General features: G+C 29.1%; 3 protein-coding genes across 11 annotated transcripts; 1 reads left to right on the forward strand and 2 right to left on the reverse strand.

The window, feature by feature from the left end:
• Positions 1-3480: 3480 nt before the first annotated feature.
• LOC122636829 (transportin-3) lies at positions 3481-10910 on the reverse strand. 3 transcript variants are annotated; one of them, XM_043828449.1, is made up of 19 exons: positions 10340-10910; positions 9762-9965; positions 9492-9649; positions 9348-9420; positions 9137-9274; positions 8855-9072; positions 8635-8779; positions 8411-8557; positions 8085-8320; positions 7863-8002; positions 7604-7795; positions 7277-7515; positions 7055-7195; positions 6777-6988; positions 6539-6695; positions 6281-6448; positions 6102-6214; positions 5821-6004; positions 3481-3660 (listed from the first exon to the last, which is right to left on the reverse strand). In XM_043828449.1, the coding sequence occupies exons 1-18, from the start codon at positions 10454-10456 to the stop codon at positions 5944-5946; spliced, it is 2859 nt and encodes a 952-aa protein (XP_043684384.1). In that variant the 5' UTR covers positions 10457-10910; the 3' UTR covers positions 3481-3660; positions 5821-5943. The 3 variants fall into 3 exon arrangements, with proteins under 3 accessions (XP_043684384.1, XP_043684385.1, XP_043684383.1); XM_043828450.1 differs by having other exon boundaries at positions 3481-3677; XM_043828448.1 differs by having other exon boundaries at positions 3481-5036.
• A 474-nt stretch (positions 10911-11384) lies between these two features.
• LOC122636833 (nuclear transcription factor Y subunit gamma) lies at positions 11385-23298 on the forward strand. 7 transcript variants are annotated; one of them, XM_043828462.1, is made up of 10 exons: positions 11385-12024; positions 13889-14001; positions 14695-15304; positions 17973-18245; positions 18333-18881; positions 18987-19223; positions 19336-19434; positions 19985-20086; positions 20681-20758; positions 21116-23298. In XM_043828462.1, the coding sequence occupies exons 3-10, from the start codon at positions 14729-14731 to the stop codon at positions 21323-21325; spliced, it is 2124 nt and encodes a 707-aa protein (XP_043684397.1). In that variant the 5' UTR covers positions 11385-12024; positions 13889-14001; positions 14695-14728; the 3' UTR covers positions 21326-23298. The 7 variants fall into 7 exon arrangements, with proteins under 7 accessions (XP_043684397.1, XP_043684398.1, XP_043684401.1 ...); XM_043828463.1 differs by having other exon boundaries at positions 13889-13922; XM_043828469.1 differs by having other exon boundaries at positions 11386-12024; positions 20707-20758; positions 21116-21256.
• Positions 23299-23390: 92 nt separating this feature from the next.
• On the reverse strand, positions 23391-24919 carry LOC122636835 (60S ribosomal protein L11). The gene is made up of 5 exons (XM_043828471.1): positions 24899-24919; positions 24307-24471; positions 24061-24210; positions 23828-23975; positions 23391-23572 (listed from the first exon to the last, which is right to left on the reverse strand). The coding sequence occupies exons 1-5, from the start codon at positions 24902-24904 to the stop codon at positions 23445-23447; spliced, it is 597 nt and encodes a 198-aa protein (XP_043684406.1). The 5' UTR covers positions 24905-24919; the 3' UTR covers positions 23391-23444.
• Between the last annotated feature and the right edge of the window lie 1516 nt (positions 24920-26435).

Consider the following 26435-nt stretch of genomic DNA (forward strand, 5'->3'; position numbering starts at 1 on the left):
TCGTTTTCTCATTGAATTTATACCTTTTTAAACTTCTTATGTTAATCTCTCGAAATATATTAATATTATTTTCGTATGGACATGTTTATTTTTCACATTACTTATTTCGATAATACCTTCAATTTTCCTGCAAATTCTACACGCTCTAAATGTTAAAACTTTTTTTCCTCATATTTCGAGTGCGCCATATAGCCATCGCCGTACAGTCTCTATCGTATATAGTCGCATGTGCGAATTTACGTTACATACGTGTTCGTAGGTCATGCCGATGATATTTGAGGAACGCATATATGAGTTGGTAACACTGATAGTACCAAAGACTGCTTCGAGATTCCATACCGTTTATCTATCTAGGTAAAGAGAAATATATATAGTTTAAATTTATAGAATGCTTGCAGGTTAATTAGATAAAGCAGACGTAGTGAAACATAGGAGATTGGTTCACCAATTTCAATAGTTCTAAACGAACAACCGTATTCACGAATATCATTGTCAAGCGCCCCATGTTTGCTTTACCAAACGATTGATCGATATGTTCCTCAGACGATTTTCATATCTTACGCAAAATTATTTCTTATACTATATATATATATTCACAGAATGGAGCAAAAGTTTGTGAATTTATAATTTTATAATCTGAAAAGAAAAATTAGCCTAATTTCGAAAAAAGAAACAGAGTAATCGATTAAAATCGATTAAAAAAGAATCATCTATAAACTTTCGATCCACCTTGTATGTAATACAAAGAGAAACAAAAGTTTAACGACGATATATTCAAATGTAATTATTTAACATTGATTTTTTCAGAGAGATTAATAATTATTACATGATAATTATGTTGTATATATATATATATATATATATATATATATATATATATATATATATACTTAATATAGGTTAGCTATAGTTAGTAAAATAAAAAAAAAAAGTCACTTATAGGTGCATTTTGGAGAGGGCTGCGCGTATGGCAGCGACGTGACGCGACGCGACGCGACGCGTCTCCCTTCAAGAGATATCCACTCGTTAGTTCACCGGTAGTCAGGTAACGAAGAGCCCTTTTATTGATGGGTCGCGTTCAACGAGTGGACGTCAGTGGTATTCCATACATGACACAACGACTTGCAATACCGAGTAGACACCAATTGTAGTACACATTACATAATCGATATAATTATGTACTATCAATTAACGACGTAATGACAAAAAAGAAAAAGGAAGGAAAAAAAAGAAGAAATAATTATAGTATTTGCGATATAATTGTCTTATTTAAAAGAAACTTCTATTTAGGATTTAAAACTAACGATCTCGTTTAAAAGTTATACGGTCAAACAATAATAAATTCCATATTGTATTCCTAGTAAATGTAGTAGTATTTATTCTTCCTCTTTCTCTCGTTTACTCTGTAAAAAGAGTTTCCTCGTACTATACTACGATACAACGTAACCCTTACATTTTCCACCCTATTCTGTTGGATGAGGTCTAGACACGACTCTGCTCTCGAGTCCTCGGAGCAAATCGTAACTAGTTTAAGAAGTTCATCCTCGTATGATCGAACAATATGCTTGTTTCTCTCTCTCTCTCTCTCTCTCTCTCTCTCTTTCTCTCTATGTGTGTAAGCTGCTCTGTGCTAGTTTACCGAGGACCTTTCACAAGTGCTTTCTTCGATGCAAACGATGAATAGAGAACGTCAACGTGGCTTTATTCGATATAATCTCCAATATTTCACATATGTATATTTACATGTGTATTGGTTTATCAAATACACTCGACCCTCATCTTTACACTAATTCTTTTTCTAATAAAAATTACATTTACTTTATTTATTTATTTATTTATTTTTTTTTTTTTTTTATTATTATTTTCTTTATTCTTTTCATGTCAAATGTGTTCCTCCTTTTTTTGCTTTCTCCTTTAAAGAATTATTTTGAAATATTGAAAGAGATATCGAACTCAACGACCCGACGACGAATGCAGACCGCCCACCTGTTCGCACATTTCGATACATACCTTCAGTCAGAATACAATTCTTTAAGCAATAAGCTAGCTCCGCCTTTTTCTCTGACTCATAGCTTAACCGTCGTCGAGTGACTCAGCTTCTGAGATTGTCGACAATGTCTTCGGAGGACGTGGCATATCTTGAAACGTCGAGCTACTAACGCGCGATGATCAGTATTCTTCTTATTCTTTTCCTTTTTTATCGAGATGATGCACTTCGAGAATCGCAATCGTTCCAAGATGGCGTAGATGAATTTCGATAGATCGAATAAATTTCTTTGATATGACGCGATCAAAAATAATACAATTATTGTTAATAATTTAACTCTAATATAGTGTCAACAATATATAACAATGATTACAAAATATTGTTCTACGAACATAAACGAAACTTTTTATATATCTAAATTTTCATTCTGGATACTTTTATTCTAGAAAAAGTCAAAAATGAATTCGAAAATGGAAATTGAAATTATCAAATAATCGAATAAATTTCAATTATCAATTACTATACTTTAAAATAATTATATAAGATAATATTTCTCTGAAAAAAAAAAAAGAAATGTTTCATCAAAATATTGAGATCAAAAATAGGTTAGGAAAGCGAATAAAAATCTAAGCTGTGAAATAAAATAAATTTTGTTATATATGTATGTGTAAAAATAAAAGGATGTAAATGCACCGGTTGCATCAATGTTTCACTCGATAACGAGAGTAGCTGCTTTTCCGCGTTGCGGTAAGAACGCGTACTCTTTATCCGTTCAATACCTGGATCAAAATTCCAGGTCACGACACCGCGATCACGTGCGCCGTTCCGCAATGCGAAAGCCGACATAACCTCGAAGCGTCGAGAGGCACCTGCCGCCGGTCTGCATGCGACCGAGTAGATACATATATATACACACATACAGACCTATGTACATACATACATATTATATACATAGAACAAGCTCAAATATTTTAAGCTCACCTCGCGAACATTCGTTTCCAAGTATATATCCTGTTCGTCTCGAGGATGTATCATCATTCTTTTTTTTTCGAATTTGTTTTTCTCTTTTCTAACTCTAACAATGAATATATTGATTTTATTTTATCATTAATCGTTTCTATCTTTAAGATCGTATAGATCCGTTCTTCAATAATATATTCATTATCAGTAATTTTTTTATAAAAATCTTTTGGTATATAGTTGTTACCCAAAAAAGAAACGTATCTAAAAATAAATCAACTTAGTTCAGACTCGTAGAGCAAAAAAAAAAAAAAGCTAACATCCGATCACTTATAAAAATTCTATAAATAATATAGTTCACGTGTGTGTCCTATGTGTGTGCGTGTATATATATATATATATATATATATATATATATATATATATATACACATACATACATACATACATATACACGCACATAGGCATATATACAGTAATATATAAAAAGAAAATACTGATTTTTAAAATTGAATATATATATACATAGTATATAAAATTTTCTGATAACTTTTTTAATGAACATAACTACATTTGCATGGCATGTTTAGAATGAAACGTTTTAAGTCTACGAGCCAGTCGTTCCATAGATAGATGAAATGATCGTGAATCACCTCCTGAGCTTGGAATGTCGGAGCCGTGCGTCGTGCCACTCTGCATTCTTCGCGTGTTGTCTGCAAGAAACCGTGTGCTGTTGTATCGTATGAGAGAAGTGTATACGTTGGCATAATGTCCTTAAATTCATTTCACTACATTCTATTTTCTAATTAAATTAATCAGCTTAATATTACGTTCGTTATGAGTCGAGTAAAAGTTATTTTACTGATTGACTCATTGATTGATTGATTGATTGATTGATTGATTGATTTATTTGTTATTGATTTATTTATTTATTTAGGTAAAAAATATCGCTTTATTTCAATTATCTTCATTATCTGTCATTACAAAATGAAGCAGTGTTTAAACTGTCATTAATAAATGCTAAATCGGTATTTATATATCGATGTACATCACAATTGAATTTCAGTTTAAACATCAATGATAGTACATTAAAGATAGTCCTGCATAGTATCTTAAGTTCTGTACTATAAAGTATGCTATATGTACACGATAACATTCCATGACAAACTTGAACTTTATCTTTGCTTTCGTAAACAATCTGTACAATTTAAGAATAGCGCGCTCTATAGCTTGTTAAATTAAATATATCAAGAATGTAAGCTTCTAAACTTATTTTTATATATCTGAATGTGTATTATACTTATAATTGCGTTATCCTTATATAAATATGATTTTATTACACAGAAAAGCAGTCGTTACACATACAGATTTCATTTCTGTATAGTAATAGTAGTAGTTTGGAACTATAGTACGAAGTTGTTATATTAATACAATAACATTTTTATACATCATTGAAACTTTTCTGTGTAGATTTTTATCATTTAATACGTACCCCGTGATTATAAAGAAATAGTATGGGAGCATTTTTTTTTTAAGATTGGCTCTACTATTTACTTTGAAATTTTGATGAGATAGTTGTCATTGTATTAGAAAGAATAAGCAGTTCTTTTTTTTTTTTCTTCTTTTCTTTTCTTTTTTCTTAAGAAGTTCAGTGTGTTTATATGAAACGTCAAAAATTTTTTAATACAATCTTACATAGACCTTCCATGAAAGAATTTTCACTTAAATATATTTTTCAAAGAAAATTTTATATAAATTGATTCCAGTATCATGCGCTTGTACATTTTCAATCCATAGTTTCTCATAAATATAATAATGATATAGCGAGTTAACAAATTCATAACTGAGATACTCTGCAATTTATGTATCATGTTAATCGTAATATTATAATTATAAAATCTGTGTCTCCAAAGTGTGAAAAGTTAAATACGGTTATAACTTCGATTAGATGGAAAATAAAAAGAGATATTGCATATTACAATCTGATGGTCAAAAATTAAAAATATTTCTCTTTTTTTTTTTCCCCCTTACAGCTGATACAAGTTAGACGCATGTATATATAAATTTCTTACTTTCCATCCCTCTTTCTCTAAAATATTTTTATAAGAAAATATATGTTTATGTATGTTATTACAATCAAATTAATAAAATGTAATTCTGGGTTTCATAATATTAATAAGATTGAAAGTAAATAAAAAAATTTATCATTAAATGTCCAAAATATTCTACTAACTCCATATCATTTTACAAAGTATGTATTTATATTTTGTTTTAACTATCAACTATATTAATTTGATTAACCAAAAAAAAAAAAAAAAATCGTAAGAGATGACTAGATATTTACCTATTACATCATAGGTAATATAAAAACAGAGAAATATAGTTCTGAAATAGTTGAACAGTCAAAAAGGTTTTTATGCAAAGAAGTTAGTGTTTCTATTAAAAATCATATTTTATCATTTGAAAATATTTATTTTTTCCAATTTTTGTTTGTGTATATTTGTGCGATTATATATATATAAAAACGAAAAAAGGTAATAAATTATATTTTAAAAAATTCTTTTTTAAAACGACATAATACTTGAAAAAAAAAAAAAAAATAAAATAAAAGAAATAAATTCAAATGTTATAGTTTATTATAGAAATAAAATTTTTGTACATACTTTGCAAATAAATAAGTAGATAGAATGAACATATATATATATATATATATATATATATGTATGTATATATATATATATATACACACACTCACACGCACACACAGACACAAATGTATGTATGTATGTATGTATGTCTGTATGTATGTTTTATCTTATAGATTTCCGCGAAACTGCTTTTTTCTCCATAACAGTTATATAAAGTTAACTTACCAGTTAACAACACCCTTGTAGGTTCTCATCACTTTCGGTTGTAATTGCATAGGGGTATTGCATGTTGGAAGAACTTTACTAGTTATTAGTTCTTGTTAATCATTGATAAAAAATCAAGTTGCATCAACGATATAAACGCGCGAAGTATCTTAGGGCAACTGTCACAGGTTTAGCTATATCAGCTCTAAAATAATAAATACAAATTATATATATAACATTTAGCTATACTATATATTAGCTATTCTCATTAACTTAATATTAAAAGAGTAATTTTATTATACCTTGTAACGGTATTATGGAATTCAACAAGTTGTTCGTTCGTTGCCGTAGGAGATCCATCCGCATTTTGAGTTGGCATTGATTTTATAGCTTCTTCTAACCATTTTGATAAAAGCTACGAATAATACATTTTAGATTATTTTAGATTTTATTGTACAACTTTTATTATATGATAACGTACCTGCCTATCGGCTAAATTAAGTTCAACGATAACGTCTGCAACATCGGATAACATGTACGAAGATAACGAGAATACAGAAGCATGAAGAAGTCTCATAACTAATGTTTGACCTTTTTCTAATATTATTCCTCTCACTAATTGTCGTCGTATCGAGTAATCCGGATGTGACTAAAAATATTGATTATAACAAAAAATATATACATAATTTAAATAACAAAAATATTCTAAATAGAAATTGTAAACACTGTAAATAAATACCTGAAGCATTCTACCACTATATAAAAGATCATAAAAGAATTTCATTACTGAAGCATTAGCATCTCTATGATCTAAACTACATGCCATCAAAGCACAGTCAATTACACTTCCGATTATTGATGAATGTAGAAAAGGAATAGGTACTCTTTGTAGAAACCTATTGAAATAATAAAATTGTGTTTCATTCATTATGTATTAAAAAAATAATATAATATATAATATCGTCAAAATTTTATACCTAGCGCATAATCTGAAGAGGTCGTCTATAGTATCAGGATGATCTTTTAAACCATCGTCTTGTTGAAGAATCGTAAAAGTAGGTCCGATAAAAGCTTCCAACATACTCAGTAATCCTGGCAAACATTCCGTTTCAAAAGCATATTCGTCGACTAATATGGAACCAAGATATAAGAAACAACTATGTTGATGCGCGGAATATAATTGTACAATCTGTAAAAAAAAATTATAAAAATAGGTATATGAAGAATTATGTATTTTTATAATATTATTATGTACCTGTTTTACAAGTGGCTCAAGGAGATGTGCGGAATATTTGCCTACACATCTAACAGCGAACCTTAAACAACGACAACATCTTTCCATAAGTCTTGCATCGTGCTGATATTCTGTACATACATTTGACAATACTGGCCACATCTGTTAATAAATATCAATTATATGACACGAGTTAACTCTCTCTCTCTCTTATAATAGAAATATATTCTATTCATGACTTACTTCAGTAACAACATTCTGACAGGGATGTGGTTCGTTTGAATCCCGGATTAGAGGATTAGTGTACCTAAATATTACTGCTAATCTATCTAACCATATCACAGGATCAGTCTTTGTTCCCTTTTCTATTGGTACTTTATTTTGCAAAAGCTCGCAAAGTGGTATAGCTTGAAACCAACATAATTCTTTCATTGCTGGGGTAATTTCTGCTCTTGGTAATCTTGCCAAAACTAATGCTGCACCTATAAATCATTATATATTATTCTATCAATTATCTTGATCATTATATTTATAGTTTAAAAAATTAGTATATAATAAATAGAAGACTACCTTTTAGCAATCCAATAGCAGAATCATTACTTATGCCAAAACTATCAAGAGAGCGTGCAATTTGCAACAATCCAGGGAAATGCGGTCCCATACGTATTGCACATGCAGTACAAATGCTTAAAAGTGCACCGGATGCTGCAGTTCCTAATCCTTTTTGACTTAGACAAGCCAATAAAGTATTTAGTATTGGTTCTGTAATAATCGTTTAAATTATAATATATAAGATACTAATATTAGCGTGAACACACATTACGCTTACCTAATGTTTGGGGATGACTGTCTATCCATTCACATAATTCTCCTAACAAAAGAATGCTTGTATGTCGTACAGCAATATGAGTGTTTTCTGGTAAATTAAGGATTGCTTCAACTACTTTTGGAACAACGTCATTTTCCTCTCTGTACGATCAAATGGAATAAATATTAAAAATAGTTCTTAATATTTTATTAATTATTGCTATTACGTATCAATATAACTCACGGTAGTATATTTTTAGCAACTGCTTGCATTACAAAAAGCGCAGCCTCTATAGAATCCCAAGTAGGAGTTTGAACGGGTAGTCCTTGTGGACCAGGACCACCTGTTAACGAAGAAAACATTTGTCTGAAACAATGACTGCTGCCAACTACAAATATTACGTCTTTTATGAGTTCTGATACGCGATTTCTAAATTCTGCAAACTCTTCTCCTCCTCCACCTTCTTCTACTAAACCAAGCTATAATAAATTAATTAATATATTAGTGTTTTATATATATGTATATATATATATATACATTAATTTTAAATTATAAAATTTCTCACTCACATGATCTGGTTCCATTTGGCAATGCCTACAAAGTGCACCGATTAATCGTTCAATGTGTGGTCGAAATACGAGATTAAGTTCATCATCATTTTTTTGATAAAGGACTTCTGATAATCGATACCAAAGATGAAAAGTTATTTGTGCGACCTAAAAAGCACGATGAAAATTATTGTCAGAAATAATAAATACGAATATTTATCCTTCAATATATATGAATTACTAACTTCATAATCGTGATGTCCAAGACACATGAGAACAAGATCAAGAATCTTGATAGCATAATGACTTTTTCTATCCATACTACCTTCTATGATAGTATCGATAAATGTTTCGGCCAATTCCGTAAAAACACGACAATAGTTAATAGATCTGTGTAAAAAAGAAATGATTTTATATATTAATTGCTATAATAATGAAAAAATATTTCAATAATTTTTAATTTACTTTTCCATATCTTCGTGAACGACAGATAAATGATATGGTTGTTCTAAATCCATTACATTACTAAAAAGACACATTTGTAATTGTTGAAATTGAGCACTTGGTTCGCTATTATTATCTCGACTACTATTACTATCTTCTTCTAATGCTTGTAGGATAACGCACATACAATCTGCAGCAGCTTCGTGTAATTGAGAACCAGCCATATGATTACCCAATACCTATAATAATTTACATACGAATACAATAACTTAATATAAATCTTTAAATATTATAAATACTTACTTGAAATACGTATGTCACAACTTCACTCGTTGGTATAGTCTGAAGAGGTATAGCACGAACAGTAATCCAACTAGTAAAACATCGAAGAATAGTAACTCGTATTTGTACATTATCACCGCCATCTTTCAAACACATTTTCTGAAATAATTTGATATAATATTTATTTTTCATTCATTAATTTTTCATTTATAACTTTACTAAAGTTACGTACCAAGAATTCTGTAACTGTATCAGCAGTTGCAATAAGCTCTACCAATACGTGTTGTCTTCTGTTGGCTCCTAATCTACATTACATATAAATTATATTAATAAAAGCAAAGAAATATTTTGTATACTTTATAATGTTTTTTTATACCTAAGAGATTTTGACTTTACTTCTTCTGGAAGTACAGTCATAATCTCTAGCAATGGCCAAAGACTGCTGCTTGTTCTTCCGAACCTGTTAATTAAATCTATAACAGGTTTCTGCCACGATGACATTTGTAACGCAAGAGCTGCCAATGCTAAACATAACTGTAAATAATAAGAAATATGAAATACATCTTCTTCCCTTGAAATATATGAAAGAAAAAATTTATAACAGTTTTAATTTAAGAAACAAAATATTTAAGTTATATATATAAACCTGTGTAACAATGGCAGAATTGGTATGTTCATTAATTTGTGATATATGTTCCATTAAAGAATCGCGCAAAGAAGTATGAGCTTCTAAAGGTAACTCATGAAAGGATAATTGTATTTTTGTACGCATAGTTTGTGCAGCAAAATAACAAGACTCTATGTCTCTCTTTTGCTGCAACATTTCGTCAGATATTTTCCATGCAAATACCTAAAAATGATAAATTAATAAGATGCTTGTTTGATGTATCCAATAGGTATATATAGATATATATTAAAATTCTTATATATATCGATGGAATTAATACAAGTAATGATCAGTTTCAAATGCTACGACGATCTATACGTTATATCTTTATTATAAATACAACAGTTTTATTATAATAAAGTAAAAAAAGATTTCACAAAAATCAGAGGTTAAAAAGTGTTATTAACATGTTTTCTATTAGTCGCAATCGAGCATTGGTATGAACCGCACGAAAATTTAATACGGTAAATAAGAATATATAATCAATAAAGATATTATTAATAATAATAATATCATCGGTAATATAATATAGATATCAGGTTGAGTTAATAACTTACTGATTTTTGCAATTCTCCAAGCCATAATGATGCTTTCCCAGAATCGGATGGATTTGAATTATTGTATAAGGAATATACAGCTTGATAGACAGTTTCCAAAGCAGGTGGAGAATCCATAGTTCAGATAATAATTTTTCTCCGATAAATCTCCATACAGTTGATGATTCCTACTGACAACAGATCTACTCGCGTTTCTGGATGATGATCTTCCAACCTGTACAAGCCGCGAAAATCTACGTTCGCATTGTCGGTATGTACATTACGAAAACGTAATTTTTCCTAACATTTTCTGTTTTATCGACTAACTAAAGGAGATTGAGAGATTAAGCGAACTGAAAACGAGTGAGTGGATATAACCGGTCGTCCATAATTTTACCACATTATTTTTTTTTACAAACAATTTTCTTTCTTCATATAAATTATTATTATTATTAAATATCCTGAATCTCCATAGTCACGAAAAGTGAAGACAAAAAATTTGAAGTCGCACGATAAATCTTGAAGAAACACTGCACGTTCAATCTTTTTTTCGAAATATCGACAATATCACAGTATCGAAATCACAATTGCCAACCTTTGTATCAATGCCATCTCGATTGTCGTCCAAAATATTTCTTTCTCTTTCTTTCTTTCTCTCTTCTCCTTCATTTTTTTCTTTCTTTCTTTCTTCTTTTTTTTTTTTTTTTTTTTTTTTTAACAAATTCCATTCCTAAATAACAAACGTTCGTATAAAATAAATGATAAGTAATAAATAACATAAAATAATCATTTGGGAATTTGCTTTTAACTGAAAAAAAAAAAAAAAAAAAAAAAAAAAAATCAGACACGAGTTAATTGAAAAACGTCATTATAAAATTTTGAAATAATGCTTTTGAATAATTTGCGATAGGAGCGCCACTCGTTGAAAATAACCATGTTGCTTGATACTTAAACTTTTCAACGCTAAGATGTCGCTAGTAGTCAGAGAGAGCGGAGAGGTCACGTGACACGGACGTTTCATAATTTTCCGTCGCTAACGTAACAACGCTGACTGCAGCCGACGCGTTTTCATGAGCGTTATAGAGTTCCTCGTTGTCGTCGTCGTTGTCTCGTGACGTTCCTCAACGTCCCTACTATTTCTTAACAATCTGTTATTATATATTTAGCTTCGATAAATCGTAATATATATATATACACATATGTATACGTCGTCATAGAAAAAAAAATCGTTATTCGTAATAAGAAAAGTGTTTCATTAGAAGAAATCGTTTGAACAATTATAGAAATATTTAATATTAGAAATGTGATAGACACACCAAAGTGCATCGATCAACCTTCGTGAAAAAGGGGGTGAGAAAACTTTTCAGAATGACAAGTGCGAATTAACGAGTGCATAGATATTTTCAGGAGTATCGTTAAACTCCGCGTTGTAGGAAGTTTCAATGCGCGGCAAAAAAGAAAAAAAAAATATATATATATATATATAAGCGTTTAGAAAGTGAAACGTTTTCTTTCTATATCCAAGTGAATTTTCTAAAGCATTTTGTCCAAGTGATTTCTCTAGAATGAAACTATACGAAGTATGAAACTTTTTTGTTGCTACGAAACGATTGTCAAACTTGTTAAGTGTCTCGTATGTGCGTGTGTGTATGACTGTGTTGGTGCGTGTAAATAAAAGAGAAGGAAATTGTACTTTATCGATGTTTGTAAGTAAAATTTAAGCTTTAATTTCTTGCAAGTGAATAGATAAGATTAAACGATATCTAAGTGAATGCATACTAACACGTGTGAACAATATATATATATATATATATATATATATATAATATCGGTAGAAGTAAAATAAATTAATATCAAAGGTAAATATTTAAATAAAGAATTAGAATGTCTAATTTTTTAGGATAATAATTTTTTTTTTTATCGCGTGTGATTAGGTACAAGGCACTTTGCCAACAATATGGTTTAACGAGAACAGCGAGTAAATCGTTCGACCAATCAGAATCGTTTGTTCACGTAGGAGGGACACATACCGTTTAAAAGATCTTTGTAAATATATATATATTTATGTTTGAAAATACATTACATAAAAATATCTATGATGATCGAGATTGTATAAAACAGACGATACGTATACGTATGTTTTTATGTATTTTTTTTTATAAGAAAATACGAACACTCCATAACATGACTGCAGCAAAAGTCTCGAAATAGAATGGAGAATGATCGATTTCTTTCTCCCGATAGCTACTACTCGTTTTCTCGTTCCAACCTATTTTCCTCTTTGCAATGAAATTCTCTGTGTCTGTGAATATCTCTCCTGTTTTTATTAACGTAACAATATCTCGTATAAATTGCAATTTTTCGTATTTAAAAAAAAAAAAAAAAAAAGAGAGAAAACTATAATCGATGACGTAATTGTTCGCTGCGAACATGCAACTCATTCCATATTTTTTTGTTTCTTTTTTTTTTCCTTCTTTCCTTTTCTCTCTTTCTCTCTCTCTCTCTCTCTCTTTTTTTTTATGTATTTCTTATTTTCAATTATTATTACATTTGACTCGAGTAGTAAAATGTTTTACTTCACTAAATACGTTTAGATACTTTTACTTTTTAGATTGAATCAAAATAAATAAATGTGAATTCCTTGTGTAAAATAATACTTTCAAACATATGAATACAATCGTCTATTCTATTCTATTCTATTCTATTCTTTTTTTAGAAATAATTTTTCTAATCTCTCACGTAATTATTTAGCCTTGTGAACGTATTTAATTAATGGTTAAAATGGAGGAAGAAAATAGACGTTCCTCATATTCTTTTTTTTTCTCTCTCTCTTTCTCTTTTTTTTATAACTGCATCGCGGTCTCAGCCTTGTAACTTAATTAACGTTCAACGAGTTTAACAAGCCTGACAGACGCGCTCTTACAACCTATATATATGTATATCAAATAATATCATGCAATTTATAAGGAAATACATGTTAAAATCGTCGATTCCTTCATTATTTTCGTTCCTCCATTAGAATTTCTCTACGGTATGTTTAATAGGTTAATAAACACTTCTCCGTATCTTTTTTTCTTTCTTTTTTTTTTTTATTTTAAATAAAACTAACGTAGTCACTGAGCGTGTTCCGAAGTCAAGATACCGCTTTAACATAGTTACGCTTTGATAAGCATAGCCTTTTTTATTTTTATTTCATTACGAAACGAATAAAAATAAAAAAGAAAAAAAAAAATAACTGAAAAAGAAATAAAAAAAGATTTTATGTACCGTTATATAACCAACTTTCTAATATAAAACAAAAAGAAAAAGAAAATAAAACAAAAATAAAAGAAAACACAACCTTTAAATGCATTACTTGATTTTATTACAAAAAAAAAAAAAAAAAAAAAAAAAAAAAAAAAAAAAAAAAAAAAAAAAAAAAAAAAAAAAAAAAAAAAAAATCATTAAACAGATGAATTATATGATATACATATTTTACATTAAATATTAAATTACATTAAATAATAATAATATGATAATTTTGGAAATAATTTATCTTAATTCTTTCCCTTTTTTTTTGTTTTGTTTCAGATTGGAAAACTACAAGCTAAACTACAATACAACAGTAATTGATTTTTATAATTGCTTAGTAATTTTTCGATTCACCCTGTATATTGTAATTTTGTAATTATATGGAGCTAAAGGTTCTATTTTTTTTGTAATATATTAAATATAAATTTCATTTTTTTTTTTTTTTTTTTTTTTTACATAACGGAATAATGTATGTATGTGTGTATATGTATTTTTCTTTTTCTATTTGCATCTATCTCTCTTATCATGTTTCCTACAAGGATATTATCCTATTCGGTGAAAGGGAATTTTCTTGTGGTGAACGATCATGCGTGTAATATTTCGATATCCGATATTTATCTATCTATCTATCTATTTATCTATCTATTTGAAATAAACAGAGAAAAATATAAATATACTTTTAAATTGGTGCATACACACACAACTCGAAATGTTAATCCAATATCTTGCCAAGGTTGCTTTCCTATCAAAGTGAACGTTCTACAGAAAACTAAGGAAACAAAAATGAGTACCAAGTTTGAATTCTAAGAAAAAGAAAAGTTGGAGAGGAAATAGATTTCAAACAAAGTTTTTCGACAATACAATATATAGAAAACAACAAATTCGTGAATTTCGCAAATTTGAACTCGATTCACATCAGTATAATTAATTCCTATTTCTCAGACTTTCTTTATACCCATATATAATATATAGATCGTTCTAATCACAAGATTATACAAAATAGAAAGAAAAAACTCTCTATTTTCTAAAGAATCATTAAAAGAGCCCAAAAGGATCTAATTTTCTGAAAATATTGATCTGTTTAGAAATCAGTCAACAATAGTATCGATTGACAAAAGAATGAATTGGACGAACAGAATGGCGCGTCACGGTAGCGAGAGATCCCTACATACTTTACATTCTATGCATCCTGTTCGTACTTCAATTATCCACAATAACAACAACAACAACAACAACAACAACAACAACGATTCAACAACAATGAATCATTCAAGAAATATAGTCAGTCCAAGCAAAGCTATTTGCAGTAGTCCAGAAATCGACGCTTTACTCGATGGTTCTATCGATGGAGTTTCAATATTATCAAGTACTATGAATTCATCGAGCAATACCACCATAGTTCCTGGTTCCTCTCCGTTAGCTTTGGACTCTCGTATACCCAGACCATCATCTAATAACGTTCTGCGCCGTTCCTCGAGCATGCGCATCCGTGGTGAACGGCTTCCAGCACATCATTCTCGACCCACTACTACTACCACCACCTCGGCTCTTCTTGGCCAACATCACCAACACCACTACCGTCGTCACAACCATCTTTTGCTACAGCAGCAGCAGCAGCAGCAGCAACATCCTGATCATCGTATCTTTCCGGTCATCACGGAGAATGGAACCGACTCGCCAAGACAACGATCTCTTGTAAGTAATTTTTTTTTTTTAAATATATTTTATACATAAATCCATCCTTTCTTTCTATTTTCATTTTATCTACAAATTTCGACCGATTGGTGCGCTCGAATACTTTCTTTTGCGTTTTAACTTTATCTTATGTATGAGCGAACGATAATCATATTTCATTATTATCGTCATTCATCGTCGTTAATATATTTTATAATAATTTTGAAACGAACGACTGTATTTTTTTTTTTTTTTTTTTTTTTTTTTTTTTTTTATACCGTTAGCGTAAGATCCAATAATTCTTCCTACTACGTATTCAGAAACCTTATCAAGAGAATCGGTAGATCTCATTGGCCCAAACGCCTTTTACTCTGCTGTCTTTTTATATACTTTGCGTATATTTCGTATAGAACGTTCATAACATTTTCTTTGTTTCTTGGTGATATAGTCGGAGTTCAAAAGATTAATGATAATATTTATTTTCGTTATAAACATCGTTATCTTTGATCAGAAAAGCTAAGTAAACGTTCTTTCATAATAAAATTTAATATACATATACACAGATATGTCAACTGATCTATAGATTTATATTACGTTGTCCTTGATTCCTTTGAGAAGAATAACAATTTATTATTATTTTTTCACGTGATCATAAAAATGAGGAGGAAAAATTAATTGGCATTTTAAATCATACATTAGTATATACATATACACATATATATTGCGTGTTTCTAAACGATATAAAAACGGATATCATTATTTTGAGTACAATTACAAAATGTAAGTATTTTTTCTACCTCTTTATTTCTGTATTGTAATACTTGCCTTTTGATTACGTGACTTCTCACTGGTTTTAGCCGTCCAACAGGTAGATATTTACACACACGTAGAGATCGTATATTTTTAAAGAGATATGAACGTTTTAAACGTAAAGAGATCTATCTTATGGATGTAAGAGCTCGTAATTATTATTATTATTAGTATGGAAAAATTCATGTATTATAAGATGGACATAATTTTAAATATGTATATACGCACGTATGTATGTGTGTGTGTGTGTGTACTTAAAAGATTAATACCATCGTAACAAAAAGTAAGAACGCAAGATCCAATTTATCTTGGCTAACATAAGTATACAATGCTTATCGATCTTATCAATGTTATCTTTGTCCATGAAATTCCCATATTTCTTCTTTATTCTTCATACGTAAAAAGACGACGCGCGTGTATGTAATTGACAACTTATTATCATGTCTTAATTGATTTATTATTTCTCTTTCAATAATTTCATCTTTGAATTAATTTATAGACGTATTTTCTATTACCATGACCTAATCAAACGAATTACACAATAAACTAAATTTCGAAGATTCTTCACTTTTTATAATCGTTATATATTCAATTGACTAACGATGAATTCTTTTCTTCTATTTTCCTTTTCTTAAATTCACTTGACAGTGCCAAAAAATGTCTTTTTCTTTTTTTTCTTTTTTTCTCCCTGGAAATTCTCTTTAATAGAAATGTCGAATAAATTTTTCTAAACTTTTCTTTTACTCTTAAAATAACGTTCATTTGGAATGATAAAAGAGAACGATGCTGAATAGTTGGCAAAGAAAAAAAAAAAAGAAAGGAAGAAAGAAAGAAAGAAAGAAAGAAAGAAAAGACTAGGAAGTAGTATCTTCCACCTTTCTGAATTATCTATCACCTTAGAGGGAGAGAGAAAGAGAAAGAGAGAGGTAGAGCAAAAGAGAGAGAAAGAGAGAGAGAGGCAGAAGGAAAAGGAGAAGAAGTAGGAGGGAGGAAAGAAGATAGAGATAGAGAGAAAGAGAGGGTGGAAATTGTAGTGGGAGTAGTAAGGGAAACATAGGAAGCCAGGAAGAAGGCTCCCTGACCTTTCCCAACCAACGCGTCGGCGCAGATCGTTTTTCTCCCTCGCACTAGTACACCAGATTCAACATCCAGAGTTGACCGTGCTAAAAAAGCTTTGGGTTCAGGAGCCTAACGACATGTCAGTTTCATCTTCTAATCATTTTCTTCTCTTTTTTACCATGGATACGATCATACAAATTTCTTCGAAGATTCATTCAGTTTTCAAACTTTTATCCGAAGATAGTATATAATAGAGACGTATGGATTCACAAGATTATAGGAATTCTCATAGTTGTCCATCGGTTGGTATCTTCTTATTTTAATCTATACATCTAAAAATATTATAATAAAGATGTTAATTAAATATGGAAGATATAAATTAAAAATAAATATATATATATTCTTATAATTAAAAAAAATTCGTTTCTATCAAGTTACTATATATATATATATATATATATCATTATAAATAATATAAATATAAAATTATATATATATTTATATTTACTTTTCATTTATGTCTTCAATATTTAATGATCAATTCAATATATATATATATATATATATATATATATATATATATATATATATATAGTGGATAGAAACGAATTTTTTTTAATTATAGGAATTAATAATGTTAAAAATTTATCTGAGAAGTTTCCATTATTATGATCATTGTTGTTATTATTATTATTATTATTATTATTATTATTATTATTATTATTATTATTATTATTATTATTAGTAATAGTAGTAGTAGTAGTGGTAATAGTAATATCAGTATTAATATTATTATTAGTATTATTATTAACTATTGTAGAGCCTCTCACTGACACCAGCTAGGCCGCGAGCAGGACACGCGGCCTCAGGAACAACACCAGGAGCAGATGACAGTGATGCAGAGAGCGTGAGAAGTTATGGAAGTGCATGCAGCACCGCAAGTGCCTGCGATCATGCTTCCTTTGCTTTGAACGGTACTACTTGGTCCGGTCGATCACGAAAATACGTTGTCCATTGTTCTAATCATACCGGAGACAATGAACAGTATCTTACACCGACACAAAGGGCCGCCAGACAAATTAGGAAATTTCAGGTGAGTTCAAGTTTATCTTTAAAAGAAAGAAAGAAAAAAAAAAAAAAAAAACAAGAGAAATTAAAATGATCATAATTTTTGTTATAGGCTCTTTTGAAGGAAGCAAGAATAGAGATCGAAGAAAAAAATCGAGAGATCGTTCGATTAACTAAAGAGGTCGTTGAGTTACGATTGTATAAAGCATCATTGAATAGTCCTGATGAAAGAACCGACAGTAGCGATGCTCTTACTGTACGTGAAAACAATCCTTTTTCACCGGAATCACCATGCAAAGATCTTTTAGAGGAAGGTTCATTCGAAAAGGTCGCTAGTCCAGAAACTCCGGATAAACGTGCCCAATCGGATGTACCATCCTCTTTAGCAGATTCAGGACATTTTGAAGACGGCTCCGTCCACTCGAAAGATTCTGTGTGCCTACCGGAAACGGTACCCGAACCTTCTGGTAATAATCCTCCATCCAACCTAAGTCAAGATGAACCTAAAGACGCTAGTAGATCCGTCTCTGTTGTGGATAGTAGTCCTGAGAGAGATGAAGAAAGACGTCGATTGGTTGATCATTATGAAAGCAGAATCGAAGAAATGCACCGAAGACATATCGATGAAATGCAGGAATTGAAACAGAAGCACAATGATAAGGTAATCGAATGAGAATATTTTTTCTCTCTCTCTCTCTCTTTCTCTTTTCTTTTTTTGGCGTAGATTCATCCATTCATTCATATTTATCTATGTTTGATGATATAGGTAGAGAGCTTGTTGAATCAACTATCTGAAGTTAATACTCGCTATTGCGAGGTAAGGCCGTCCGTTGATGCTGCGGAAGCTCGCACTAGAGAGTTGGAAGTGGAATTGGAGGCTGTGAAAAGTGAACTGGATAAGAAGAAAGCTTTAATTAAAGAGCAAGAAGAGAAGGATAAACAAATGTACCTGAAAGTGCATGCGAATGAACAAGAAACTGCACGCACTGAAAAAACTGATCAGGTGATGATAAAACATTTGTTTTCTCTGTCACTTTTATTTCTCTCTGTCTCTCTGTGTGTCTGTGTGTGTATGTATTAATTTTCTTAATGTTTTTTATATGTCAAATTTATAGATACCTGAAAATGCACAGCAAAAATCATCCTCGAAAGTTAACGTCACCGATTTACAACAAGAATTAACAGTTACAAAAGCAGAATTAGACAAAATTAAGGTAATCTATATTATTATATACCTGTTATTGTGAAAATTGTGTAGATGGAATTGTATTGATCTCTATTTGACACATTCGAGTTGTTTCAGAATGAGAACACGTCATGATTCGTTTTGGTTTTAAATACAATATGATGAAAGCAATGAGAATGTTTTAGCAAATAGAATTGAATCACAATTACAAGTGTTACGTAGACTTTCAAATCTCCTTTCAAATGCATACATCAAAAAACTTAGTTCTATATTCTTTAGATATTTAAAGAAATATTCTTTCTTAAAGATTTTGATAACTTTTTATATATAGTCCATACTTGTTCGTTTAATAAAATGTATGTATTTATAAGGAGAATAGTAAAAACCATTTCACTTTTCTAGTATCGTAATAGTGAAGCTTATTGTTTCACATATTGAATTCACTGCGTTAGTTCATCAACATCTGCATTGATCGAACGCATGCATCGCTCTCTGCCTACAGAATTTTATTATTCATAATTCACTATCTTTTTGTACTAACGATGTATCACTTTTTTTGGTCGCCGCTCACACTCCAGGATACAAGCTACTCGCCTGAACCTCACATTTCAGCCGATCGTAGCCAAAATTTATTAAGCGCTCAGGAGGCTGTTTCTCTCTGGGTCCTTGGCACACGTAAGGTCTGTATTCTTGTTCGACTGACACGTGAAGAATCTTCATTCATTTCCTCTGTTGTACAACTGCGTTGCATTTGCTCGCATATAGTGCACAGATCTTCCTATTATTACTTTAATTTGCAAGATCGTTCAATTTTCCATCGCTTGAAAAATTGCATACATTAAAACATATACGCATATATCAATATATATAATAAAAAATTTCTTTTTTTATCTCCATATGTTCGGTAAAAGTTTCGACAATTATTTTAGTCCCATACACATAACATGTGTTCCTTCTTTTATCGAAGTAATTTTATTTATTTGCACTTTCATGTATATATGTAGCTTTTTTCGATTTGTAAATATCTTTAAATAAAAGCATGATTTTTAATGACAGTATATTGTTTATCATCATAGACATGTTTATTCATATACATTAACGATCTAAGCAAACTTTGTTTTTGTATTTTTTATTTCTTCTCTTTCTTTTCATCAAATAATGATGGAATTTAGAACAATTTTGTATAAAAAGTTTAAAGTACATCTTCTTCTGTGATGGCTTTGCTCTTAAAATCTGCATGTTGATTGTCAAGCACAAATGTAGATGGTTTACAGTTTACACTACAATACATCGCTCTTAGATCGGGCCATACAGTGCACTTGGAAGAAACAGCCTCTTATAATTCAATCGATGTAAGTTTGCACGTGCTTAGAGCAATGCACGCTTCCAATATTTATATTTGTATAAAACTTGCTTGATACTTCTTCATATTGGATCCAGAAATAATAAAATTATAAAAGATTATTATTATATATAAATATGATTAATTAAAAAAACCAATATGTTATATGCGTGAAGGTAATTTTCATAGAACATATTCTGATATTACTGGATTCATCTGCAATAAATATATTACTTTACTTTTTAGAGAAAAATGTTCACTGTTTGATAATATGCACACAATGCATAAATATAAAATGGAATAATATGTTAATAACAATATATATTAGCATTTTTATTTTTTTTTTTTTCTTTCTTTTATATATTAGGCAATGTATCGGAGTATTGTGGAATCAAAATACAAGAAGGATGAATTGGATCTTGTAATCACCTTGCAGTTTCTAAAATCAGCATTTTATTACTTCCTGACTGATAAGGAAAATCATCGTGGACATCTGAATGCCATCGAAAGTATCTTGGGTTTTACCGAAGCTGAGAAACACAACATTGATAAAATTTATGGATCTGTAAGAAAATAACTTATACAACTTTATAGAAAACGATGTATATCATTGTTAAAGACATACGGTGTAACATGTTCTCCATTTATCACTTTTCTTAATATAATATTTATAATTTTATATACAGATATTGATATAGAGAACTAAACATATATTTGTCTCAACAATTAAAAAGAAACATTATTTTCTATTTACATAGGTTCACATTGAAAAAGTATATACTGATCGTACTTATATTTTTAATAATTTTTTTTCTAATGGATAAAATGAACACTGTATGTCATATACCTTTATCATACTGCTGCTGGTTAGCAGACAATTTGAATGATTTTAAACAGTTTTAATAATATGTATTTCAACTTTTGCTATGCGATGAAAAACGTTTTGAAATTGTAAATGTATATGCGTATGATACAAATTTAATAGTCTTCATATTATATAGTAGTTATACGTATATTGATTTCCATCAATGGATATGTATTTCATAAAGAATATATGGGATAAGTTATTATTTAATATAGAAACCTCTTTAATAGAATTTTTTTTTATGTTCTATTTAAAATTACACAACTATATTTTTAGATACAAATTTCTAATTAATAATATTTAATTATTATTTATCGCGATATGATTATTAGTATAATGTACTGGACCCTAAGGCCTATTTATATAACTGTCTGAAAAAACAAAAATAATAAAAGATTATTTTTCATATTAATATTTGAAATACATATCCACATTGTATATTCATACAAATATTAGAATATAAAAATAATTACATATACTATAAAGCCACAAAATATTTCTATTGGAGAGTAGGATATTTTACGTTTGCATAGAATTAAAACGTGTTAGAAATTAATTAGATTAATAAATAAAATAATTTAAAGTCTTATTAAAATCAAAGAAAAATCTAAATTATAATTATACCTAAATTTGGTGGCATATTACATTGAAGTAATAAGGAGACTGAGAAGATTGCCTTTTTATCTGCTTATCTGCTTGATCTTGCCTTTAATCTGCTTATTATCTAGTATTATAGAAAAATCCACAGTGAAAGTGTTATTAAGCGAATATACTATAAAAATTAAGAAAAGGAAAAAATATGAGCACACTAACTACACATATATATATATATGTATTGTACTTCCTGGATAGATTTTTTTGCACCAATAACTATTATTTTAATGTATTCTTTACTGCCAACATTTTATTACTGAACACTTCCATCGGTAACAGTATTCCACTGTGATATATTGACTTATTTTTAAATTATTTATAATATTACAAGTACATTAATTGGTGAAATATTCCTGAATAAATCTTGTTAAAAAATGATATGAATATAATCATTAATGATAAAAAGGATTATATTCGCATTATATAAAAACCAAAGATATTTCGAGCAGCCTATTTATCTCATTGTATTACATTTGATAACTTCATATTTTCCTTTAACTATTTAAATTAAAATATCTTGTAAAGATAACCAAGGTGAGCTCTGAACATAAAATTGGCATTAAAATTTAAACTTTTTCTTATTACTCGGATGTTATTACAAATAAAATTTCAATTTATAAGATTATATGTTCCTATGGTGCCAATGCTGTGAAAATTAATTAACCAAACATAATATATTAATCAAAGCAACACTGTTTTTATATATAACCTTAAATGGAAGACTAAGTAATTAAATTATTATTATATGATGTAATTTGACTTATTTTGAGATGCACATAATATAAGTTAATGTAACCAACTATAAGTTTGAAATAATCTTTTATAGATATAAAATAGTTATTACAAAAGAAGAAAGTAATCATATCTATAGATAAATAATATATACGAAATATTCTGTCTGCATTCATATAGTTTCTTCACTCGTTGTCATTTATCGACATTAATACTTGTTCAGAGCTCTGATATGAATATGTGGAACTGAATGTAGAGTATGTAAATAATTCTATAATAAAGTACGAATAAAATCTAAACAAATATCCAACTACATACTACTTCTGCGTTAATAACTATCTAAAAAAAAAAAAAGGAATATTAAAGACAATTAAAAAATATACCCCACGTGTTAGAATTTTTTAATATTTTTTATAAGATAATCGTAAAATACAATATTTGTACATTACTTTTTCCCAGCAATTATGATACCGTCATATTTCTGTTGGAACCATTTCATTGCATCTTCTTTAGTTAGTCTATGAGGGAAACCAACTTTGCCAGTTTTTCTTCGTCTGTGAGCTACGTTGAAACCTACAAATTTATAAATACATACAAAGTTGAAATGTTTTGTGATATAGAAGAAAAGAAAATTTTTATATGTATATTAAAATGTAGATTCAGTTAAGTAACACACCCAGTATAAGAAGTGGGCATGAGTTGCAAATATGAAACGTTTATTTTAGCACATGTTTCATAATAATAGACATCGTCAACGAATAACCAAGATATCTATGATACCAGATAATGTGCAACGAATGTGTTATTAATTAATAAAAAGTAACTAACCTGGACGTCCAAGTACAACGTAGAAGTCCAAACCATAAATACCAATGCTAGGATCATACTTAATACCTAAATCAATGTGTTCTTGGATACCAAATCCAAAGTTTCCAGTACCTGAGAAGTTTTCTCTTCTCAATTCGTACTCGCGTACCTACGACAATGTAATGATACAATAATTAATAATTATACGGTTAATCGAAAGAAAGAAAATAACGAAAGATGCTATGTAAACTAACTTTTAAACCACGTTCAAGAATCTCCTCGGCTTTCACTCCGCGAACGGTACAGTGTACAGCAATTTTTTCATTACGACGGATACCAAAAGAACGTACAGTATACCTTGCTTTGGAGAAAACTGGTTGTTGTCCAGTTAACTGTTCCAACACCTGTTATCCAAATTGATACTCAATGTTATTTTGTTATTATTTTTACTTAAGTTTTAAATTATTAATAAATTATTCGTACTTTTTAAAACAACATACCTTTGCTGCTCTTGTTAGTCTGTCGCCAGATTCACCGACACAAATGTTTAAACATAATTTTCGAATTCTAACTTCACGCATAACATTCTTGGATGCATCTTTTGGTTCTTTCTTTGTCCTCTTTTCAGTTTTCTCTACTTTTTTCTCGGTAGCTTTCTTTACGTCCTGTAATCAAATATGTATTACAATTAATACTCATGAAAATACACCTTCAGATCGACTCGTGCAGTAGAATAAAGGTTATACAAATTTTATTACGATTATAAAACGATAATAACAACTTCAAATTATAGAAAACGATTAAATTGTAGGAAGAAAGAGTATTTAAAAAAGAAAGAAAGATTATATTGAAATAATCATTTTTCAAAGGTTATGATCGCAATGCACGCTGATCAAAAACAACATGTAAGACCGACAGACTGTTACATATAAACAGGTAAACAAGTTAACTTAACTAACAAAGAATATAATTTTTAATCAGATAAAAGCAATATTTCGCTCACTATACATAAAACAATAATAAAATAAAAAGGATGAAGGCGATATATTAAGATATTTTCGATTGATTTTCGTATGAGAATTACACACTCACCGCCATGATGAATAGAAAAGATCGATGACCGATGCGCACTCTGGTGTATGATATTTGAATTACTCTACATATATCTCGAATCGAACGAGTGTTCGATAATACGATTAGTAATACGTAATACAATTTTGTAATGAATAAAATTTGTAATTAAATAAACTTTTGGAAACATTTATTAAATAAATTATTAAATATTTTAATCCAACTAAAATATTATTGAACTTTATATGTTCAATAATATTTTATTAATATATATAATACGAATGAATTTTCTATAAAATTGTATAAAACATATTTTATACAGTATATTTATATAATAGAAACATATTTATTTAATTCTAATTATTTATTAATTTATTTGTTATTATTAATATCAATATATAAATAAATAGAATGTATTAGTTGCTCTATTGACTAGGTTTTGAGAATCCGCCCAAATTAATCCGTCATCTCTCTTTTTCAAATCGTACAAAAGACTGCATAGATATGTTATATGTAAATTCGAGTTAATTTGTATTTCATTATTTAATTAATTTTTGTACATTTCATTCAATTGTTATAAATATTCAATGTGACATAAGAACAACAAGAAATTGCAGTCGCTTTAACCAAACAATGTTAATGAAGAATTCAATGCATTTTATTCTGAATTATTATTTCTAATGATTAAAGGTATAAAAGGAAATATATATTACTTTTAAAAAAATTGTTCTCATAATTAATAATAAATAATCACAAACAGATTATTATTATTTTTTATAAAATAATATATAATAATATATAAAATAAGAACTTTATAAGTTTACTTGAATTCCAAGTTATATTCTAATGATGTAATGATATGTAATATGTAATTTCATTACTTAAATGAATTCTATTCGTTGTTGAAACATTAAAATAATTATATGATCTCCAACCATATGAATTAAAAATTATTATGAATGGAATACAAACTATATAATATATATGAGGATTAAAAAAATAATATATATAAAGACTTTCACATAAGTTTTTTAATCATAGTTATTATTATCGTTAATATCCATATAATTATCAATAACTACAGTAAAACACAAAACAAAAATGGTGATATCTGTACATTCTCCTTAAGTGATTAACATAAACTTTTTTTTTTTTGTATACCAGTAGTAGAGTGTCTACTTTTATAGGAAGAAACTAAATCAAAATATTCACAGATAATTTACAAGATAGGTGAGGCGTTTATTGGACGCACGCATCGCGAATCCGAATATTCTTTTCTCTCTCACACATACACATTCGCACACACCCAGGCAGGATAGATACATACATACATACACGTTATCACTCTCTCTCTCTCTCTCTCTCTCTCTCTCTCTCGTTCTCTTGCTCTCTCCCCTCTCTCTCTCTCTTTCTTTCTCTCTCTCATCTCGCATATATAAAACATTTATTTTCATCTTCTTTTCTTTTTTCCCTTGTTTGTTTCTTCAATCAATTGCGAGGGCGAATAATTGTAATTGAAAAAAGAAAATAAACAAACAAAAAGTATGGAATAAAAAAA

Source organism: Vespula pensylvanica, chromosome 23 (assembly GCF_014466175.1).
Source record: "Vespula pensylvanica isolate Volc-1 chromosome 23, ASM1446617v1, whole genome shotgun sequence".
In the NCBI taxonomy this organism is placed as follows: Eukaryota; Metazoa; Arthropoda; class Insecta; order Hymenoptera; family Vespidae; genus Vespula; species Vespula pensylvanica.

Bases quoted from the DNA above. Each gene is read 5' to 3' on its own strand.
- LOC122636829 (XM_043828449.1), bottom strand. From the start codon at position 10,456: ATGGATTCTCCACCTGCTTTGGAAACTGTCTATCAAGCTGTATATTCC. The intron at 8,780-8,854 runs GTAAATTAAAAA...TTTTTTACACAG, and splicing joins GTTCACGAAGATATGGAAAA to ATCTATTAACTATTGTCGTG. The intron at 6,449-6,538 runs GTATTTATTTAC...CAATATTTTTAG, and splicing joins ATAGTGGTAGAATGCTTCAG to TCACATCCGGATTACTCGAT.
- LOC122636833 (XM_043828462.1), top strand. From the start codon at position 14,729: ATGAATTGGACGAACAGAATGGCGCGTCACGGTAGCGAGAGATCCCTA. The intron at 18,246-18,332 runs GTGAGTTCAAGT...TTTTTGTTATAG, and splicing joins GACAAATTAGGAAATTTCAG to GCTCTTTTGAAGGAAGCAAG. The intron at 19,435-19,984 runs GTAATCTATATT...CTCACACTCCAG, and splicing joins CAGAATTAGACAAAATTAAG to GATACAAGCTACTCGCCTGA.
- LOC122636835 (XM_043828471.1), bottom strand. The intron at 24,211-24,306 runs GTATGTTGTTTT...TTTGGATAACAG, and splicing joins GACTAACAAGAGCAGCAAAG to GTGTTGGAACAGTTAACTGG. The intron at 23,573-23,827 runs GTTAGTTACTTT...ATAAATTTGTAG, and splicing joins CGTTGTACTTGGACGTCCAG to GTTTCAACGTAGCTCACAGA.